At 39.3% G+C, this 7,344-nt stretch overlaps 3 protein-coding genes across 3 annotated transcripts in view; 2 read left to right on the top strand and 1 right to left on the bottom strand.

The window, feature by feature from the left end:
* Positions 1-2,579: 2,579 nt before the first annotated feature.
* Positions 2,580-3,252, bottom strand: BATDEDRAFT_28467 (uncharacterized protein; the record flags this gene model as incomplete). The annotated part of the gene is made up of 2 exons (XM_006682762.1): positions 2,580-2,671; positions 3,012-3,252. The coding sequence occupies 2 exons, from the start codon at positions 3,250-3,252 to the stop codon at positions 2,580-2,582; spliced, it is 333 nt and encodes a 110-aa protein (XP_006682825.1).
* A 470-nt stretch (positions 3,253-3,722) lies between these two features.
* BATDEDRAFT_28466 (uncharacterized protein) lies at positions 3,723-5,433 on the top strand (the record flags this gene model as incomplete). Its single annotated transcript, XM_006682761.1, has 2 exons — positions 3,723-5,023; positions 5,046-5,433. The coding sequence occupies 2 exons, from the start codon at positions 3,723-3,725 to the stop codon at positions 5,431-5,433; spliced, it is 1,689 nt and encodes a 562-aa protein (XP_006682824.1).
* Positions 5,434-5,691: 258 nt separating this feature from the next.
* Positions 5,692-7,344, top strand: part of BATDEDRAFT_28465 (uncharacterized protein) — a gene marked incomplete at both ends in the record, with an annotated part of 2,848 nt that continues 1,195 nt past the window's right edge. Inside the window, 3 exons of the mRNA XM_006682760.1 lie at positions 5,692-5,811; positions 6,269-6,325; positions 6,841-7,244. Of these exons, the coding sequence (XP_006682823.1) occupies positions 5,692-5,811; positions 6,269-6,325; positions 6,841-7,244 (581 nt within the window). The remainder of the gene's footprint in view (positions 5,812-6,268; positions 6,326-6,840; positions 7,245-7,344) is intronic.

Genomic DNA, 7,344 nt, shown 5'->3' with positions numbered 1-7,344 from the left:
TCAATCACATATGCTGCAGTTATCATATCAAGGCACCAACCATGACAGTGTTGAGTGCATTTTGAATATCAATCAACACAACAATAATATTGAGCTGCACGCACTGCTGTCATTGAACGATATCGACTAATGAACCAACCTGCACAACACATTTGTTTGGTTTGAAATCAACCATGCTTAGTGGTGACGAGTTTGTTGAGCACCACGATCCATCAATGTGTGTTTGCAAGACCTTGCATACCAGTTTATGTCACACATCAATCAGCATAATACCGTGTTTGTCGTTTGTATCAATGTGATCACCGTTATTCTTGTCAATATATGCAGTCAGTACAATCGATACAGTGTATGCAGACTGCCATCAGGTCGCATAATGGCCGTCAACATATTGACTGAACTGTGTAGCAGGACACGATCAAATGGATTGGGTGGTTCATCAGGTGTATCATCCGATGTATATAATGCGACTCGGTAGAATGTGACCAATATCTTGTTGTTTTCCAGGTGTTTGGTGTGGACCATCTGCTGTATTGCATCAACTAGTCGATTTCAAGATATATCCGAGTCGAGATCAGTTGCATCGTCACGAATTGGAAACAGTTTGTATGGTGGAAGTGGATCACGTATATGCCAGTACTGCCATTACTGCAAGTCAAGTAAATGTCCACTATCGTCCATAGCAAGATGCAAGTAGTGATTACTCGGTATGTCAAAAATAATATCACTGCTGTACTGAATGATACGATTAGCATCACATCACATCGTATAGTGGAATGGAATGGAGTGATGGTTGTTGTGTGTTGCACCACCAGACATGACTCAAGCTGCTGCAAATGTCATATCAAAACGATCATCAATATTGTCTGGTCAAATGTGTCAGCAAACTTGATCCAGTTCATATGTTCATTGGCGCATTCAAGTCGCTGGATTGTTGCATTGTGTTTGTCACAGAATGCACCTAGTTGGCTGCGACAGAGTTCATTGTGATTGTCACGGATACTTGCTGTAATGTACATCGATATTCCAGTGTTACCATGTCAAATCATCCGTTTGGTTGAACGATACAGTCGACGTTTATATTCCCGAGCAGTATGTGCATGTGCGTGCAGTTGACAGTCATTCACTGTTGCATTGGCAGCATCCAATAACTGAATGCATAGCTCGTGTGTGTCCGTGTATGATCCATCAAACGCTGCATATATTCCACCAATCTAACACTACAATCCGATCATAGGCATATATGCAGAGTTGTGATATGTTAGTTGAATGAGTGGAATGGACTGAATGAGTTGGTGTATGTGTATTAGTGCGGATGCAAGTGTAAATGACACATCGTCAACAACCGCAATGTTCATGTCTACACAAGCAGATTCTACAAGTGTTTGTTTAGTCTCGTCACACACAAAGTGATTGATAGAGTGTCAATGACATGCAGTCCTGCTCACTCGAGTGATGTTACTGTCGGAGTATTGCCAACATACTGCATGACAGTCAAACGCAGTATTCATGCGTGTATGATGCGTTGTAATGACGCATATTCAGTGTTCCAGTTTGCAAACAGTAGCACGGATGAGTGATCGTCAAACGGAATAACTGCTGACAGGACATGTTGAATGGCAGACAAGACATTTCGCGTTTGATAGTCGCATGCAGCCGAGTGTCCAATGTACACAGCCAACAGTTCAAACACAGTCAGGTGTAAAGTTTGGAATGTTTGCGACAATTATGGTGCCATAAACAGTCATTTTGCAAATCCAAACCATTTGTCAATACCGAATGGTGTCTCGATGTTCGGGAACAGTTGCCGAGTGTTGCAATACATTGAAACCACACACTGTGTGCTTGAAACTGTCCGTTGCAATGCAAGTCTCGGATAATCCACATAGTCGGTTTGGCTGAATATATGTCAAAGTAGTGAGTGTTTGCTGGCAATGTTTGACATATTGACTGACAATATTTGACAACAATTAGGAAGTGGTGGAACACACAGTGAGGATGTCGTTGGATGCCTGCATTGACAGTTTTTGTGTATGTCAGTTGTTGTACGGATGATTGGTGACAGAGTTGATGGATAGTGTGTGCGGAACATGACTCTGGCACAGTAATGCGGACTCGTGCACCGAGTTGAGTTGTCCAGCAATCGATTTTGGAAATGTGTTTGATGTGATGGTTTGAGATGAATGCCAAATGACCACGAATGTTACCCATTGTCATGACAGTTGATTGTTGATTCAAAACGTTGTTTGTTTGGTATTAATGGTTAGAGTGTCACTCATTGACCTGTCAGATCAGCAAGTGTTATTTTGGTGAGTTTCGTGTTTATTGTAGTCACATCAACATCAGCAGGTTGGACTACGGATTTGCTTGACAGAGTTGCAGATCCAGTTGGATTGATAGGCGAGCAACTGTGCAAACAACTGTGCGAGTTGCAGGATGTTTGAGATCCAACAAAACACTACTTGCACACAAGTTCATGAATGCAGATTGTCAGACTTGACCATCAACTCACAGTATAAATTGCATGTACAACAGTTTACACGCTTACCCATCAACAATAAACCCACATAACCAGCAAACCGTCAACGAACAGCCAGCTCAGTGGTCGGATTGATGTTTTTTGTTGGAATTTCTGGATCAAATTTGACCTGATTTGTACCGAGTTGTGTCATGACTACAAGTTTGACAGCAATAGATTGATCTACTAATAATCTGATTGTGTTGTTGATTGTATGGATGTTGGTAATCCGTTGCAGATTGATACGGAATGTGACCAGAATATCACAAAGTTTATTGAGTGTGCACATTGCATTCGATGCAAAACGCAATAAACAAATGCGAGTTGCAGCATTCATTCAAGGTTTGACACCAGTCGATACAGCATTGACCGCAATGGTATTTATGTCAACAATTGCACAATTACGGAATAAGTCGATTGTTGCTTGGCATTCCGTATCGACAGTCTGCATGTGTGTACAACGTGCTGTTGTCGCATATGAACAACTTGGATTGACTTTGTGGACAAAACACAGTCACTGTAGCGATGGTGTTTACAGTCATGGAAATGGTTTCGAATACCACAACTGGTATAACAACTGCATGTGTTGGTGAGCAACCAGAGTCCAGTTTGACCAAGATCTGTCCCAGTAATGATTGAATGACATTGTCGTGTTTGGTCATCATGACAACAATGTCATTGGTTTGACTCTGCAACTGACCAAATGTGCTAATAACAGCGTTTTCAATTGAGTTCATATTACTTGTGAGGATCGTGAACATATGATGGCATATTGATGGTTGTCATTGTTGTCAAGTGTGTTTACAGTTGATTGAAGATGTGATGGAATGAATCAATATTCGATTGTGTTGTTTATTAACAAGTGAGTGAGTGTGTTTATAAAATGGAAGAAACCAAGAAAGTCATGTGAATTCCAGTTCAAACGTCATTGTTGATGGTTTTTGATTGTTAAACTATTCAGAAATGTCTCACATTCACACACTACTAATGTCTCACACAATGCAAGTCAACACTCTCACACTAGTAATGTCTCACATTAATGAGACATTAATTCTGGTGTAAATTTGACTAATTTCCAAATATTTAAATCGTGTGAATTGTCTTGAAATATCCCAAAATTTTGTTATTTTGACTCGATTAAAAAGTCGATTTTTGTTTTACAATTTGACAAATAAATTGCTTTTTTACTCTTTTTTCTTTTCATAGAATGCCAAAACGATACCTCAATGTTGAATATGGCACACTTACTGCTGAAATCGATGTGACTGACTTTGAAAACCTGAGTGAAGTTCAGGATGCTATCAAGTCTGAGTATGGTCCTGCTATGGCTGACATTGGTGCTCCTCAACTCCAACTATACACTGACACCAACAAGGACCAACTAATCAACACTTGGGCTTTACTCGACTCTCTTCCTCAAAAATACTTTACTCAAGATGGTTCTTGCATTGTCATTGGTGTTTCCCCTCCATCTTCAAGACAGCCTACTCAAACTGACCTTTTTGAAGCAGGTTATACTTCCTTATCAACAGCAAACGACGAAGACTTCTTTCGCAAAAAGCAACGTACTGAAACCAGTGTTTTGTTCTCGCCCTGTCAAATCCTCTTCTACAACAACGTTTGCAAAGCTACTGAAAATGATGGATGGATTTTATTTGGACAAGATATTCCGTCCACCTCTTTGAATAAGCTATACATTCGGGACAGTTATAAATCCATTGCATCACGCATCAATCCTGGCATCAAAAGAGCTATTATCACAGGAACTCCTGGCATTGGCAAGTCTTTATTTCTCATCTACTTATTGTGGAAGCTTGTCAAGGAAGGCAAACGTGTGCTATTCATTTATCATCCTAGCACTATCTACTACGATGGACAAGGCGGTGTGTTTTACCCTAATTTTCTACCTTCCAACAACAACGTAAACTTCTGGGCATCTGACTTGTGGTGTTTGTTTGACGCCAAAGGCAAGAACGCAGCGGATCTAAGTGCACTTCCCTATGAAGACTGCTCATTTGTCTTGTCAACCTCCCCACGACGAGAAATGGTCAATGACTTCAAAAAATTTCCTCATCTTCGGATCTTTTACATGCCGATATGGACTGAAATGGAATTGGAAACTATCACCCCCTGTTTTGCTACTGTTATTGACTGGCGTGATCGCTTCAAAATTCTTGGTGGAATACCTCGACATGTTTTGGAAGATAAGCAGTATGATCCAACAAAGCTACTTCAAGCAGCATGTAGGCAATGCGACCTCGATGATTGCATCAAGATAATTGGCTTGAACTCGACTATTACAGACAAGTCCCAAGTTGTCCATTCTTTGGTTCACATGACATCTGTTGACCCATTCACAGAACCATCTGTTACCTTTGCGTCTCAAACAGCCTTGGATATCATTGTTCAAATCAAAGGAACAGAAGCGAAACGCAAGATGGCGGAACTCTTGGCATCGTGTGAAGGAAGCCCTCTTACTGCTGCACTGTGTGGATATATTTTTGAACCGTATGCTTTTGAAATGCTGGAGAACGGAGATGTTTGACAGCCACAAGTTGGTGCATGGAAATGAGAAATCCAAGCCTGAAGAAACGACTCTTACCATTCCATCTTCAGTGAAACTAGTTGTTGATAGAGTTTTACTAGGTCAGACTCAAGATCAGCTATATGTGCCAAAAACTAAAAACTATGCAGCAATTGATGCTTGGATTCCTGGAATTGGTGCATTTCAAATGACTGTTGGCAAGAAACATGATATCAAAGGCGGTGCCGAAGAAGATTTAGAGATGCTTGGAGATGGTGCCGAGAAGTTGTATTGGTTACTTCCTCCACTGTATTACCACTCTTTTACCAAGAAAACACCTCAAGATATCGACCAATACGCTGTAAAAATTCTTTATCCTACTGTAGAAAATTAAATTAAATATTGCCATTTTATTAACAGATTCCTATAATTATTGTGCTCAATAATGCACCAGCAATTCTATTTCCTGACACGAGTGAACAATTCCCTTAAGATGAGATTTGAAAACGATTTACAATAATATGTCCAGGACCTCAAGGCAACAGTTGAAGTTCTTATGAAAGCTTGAAACAATATACAAACTCTTCTGTTTACATGTCGGGGGACTTTTCAATATATTGACCAGGCACAAAACCAAGTAATTACAATTGTAATGTCTATACAACTCATTGCATGGATAAGACAAGTTGCTACTCTCAGTGACACTGCTCTGGAAGAAGAACTCGAACTATTCAACAACACTCTATCAATGCATTTGCAAGAGTCATTGAATGTATTCGTTGTTTGAATGTTGATTCTCATACATTCAGAAGTGGAAGTTATGAAGCTTATTTCCACGCAGACACGATCAATGTATTACTTTTTATTGGATAGGCTGTATCATTTGTCATCAATTCAGACACACTTGTCAGTCCTGTTCCGTATACAATGAGTCACATATGGACACATATGGACACCAATGCAACAATCAAGAATCAATTGTCATTTACAAGTCCGAGTTGCCAACCAACAATCGTACTAATGGACCAACGGACCAATGCCAAATCACCTGCACATCAGACAGTTTATTGGACATGACTTGATTGTTCTTGAAAACTGTTTGAAAACTGCTTGATGACTCGAGTAATCCAATCACACATTGCTGGCAATTAAATGTAACTATACAATGTGTCATGTATACATTGGATACCATCAGTTTATCAGTGACTATCTGGTGTTTATTTATTCAGAATTACCTTGGACTGTCAGAATTTTCGGAGCTTCGTGATTTGTATAAATGTAGTAAAGTATAAAGTAGAATATAATCTGTAACTGTTAGTAGTTATCAGAAGAGAACAAATCAAAAGTGTAATGGAAGTTTCACTTTAATCCAAGATCAGCAGACTTGGTCTTTTCAAGTATAGTAAAAAGGTGTGATAAAGTAATTAGAAAGTTGAAATAGTTTGAATAGTTGTTTATTGATAAGATTAAGCATTCTAGCTTTTATAGTAGTTGATTGTCTTGTGATACGAACAAGTAACACATTTGATAATTAGTGGTTGTAAACGAAAAGTAGTTGAGCCAATGGGATTGATTCCTGTAGTTGACTATATCTACATAATGACACCATTTACCCGTTACTTGGAACATGAATCTCCAGAAATGAGGATAATGGAGTTGGGGCATATGGATTAGTGGTGATGAAGGGTTTAATTTGGAGATTCAAAGTGTGCGTTATTAGAATTAGCTTTGTCACAGATTACCACTTAGGAGTATCCGTCTGAATATTCTAATAATGATGCCTCACTCTTCTCATTGAAAGAAAGTTTTGAAAGCATCACTTCAAAATGGAAAACCGAATCAAAGCCTGCCACAACTCTATGATATTACCTATGCCTTTCTACTGTCTCGTGTTCTGTTTCTCAAATATCTCAAGGAAAAATATCCTAACATAACTCCAGCACAGTTTCTCATTCACCAATTGTTCAACTCAAGAGCCATCAGACTATGCTTTCTGAAACTGAAGCTATTGTCTTTGGACAAGTTGAACGACATACATTGCAGCTATATTGACGATGATTTGCGCTGCCTCTTTTGTTTTGATCAAGCTCATGTGTTGGCCGAACATCTTGGAAGCACGATTATCTCGTCAATGGAGGGAAATCACATCCAACAAAACGGAGATGTGAATGAAGATTCAAAAAGAGGAACACTCTCAGTCTTGCTGTATGTTATACAAAATAAGGAGTTTGCCAAAAAGGTTATTTTTGCTGGAACATCATCAAAACTACGCAACATTGACAACTTTAAATCATTTGGAACGAAA

Source organism: Batrachochytrium dendrobatidis, assembly GCF_000203795.2.
Source record: "Batrachochytrium dendrobatidis JAM81 unplaced genomic scaffold BATDEscaffold_18, whole genome shotgun sequence".
In the NCBI taxonomy this organism is placed as follows: domain Eukaryota; kingdom Fungi; phylum Chytridiomycota; class Chytridiomycetes; order Rhizophydiales; genus Batrachochytrium; species Batrachochytrium dendrobatidis.
Note: the sequence above shows the minus strand (reverse complement) of the source record. Positions and strands in the feature narration are given on the sequence as shown.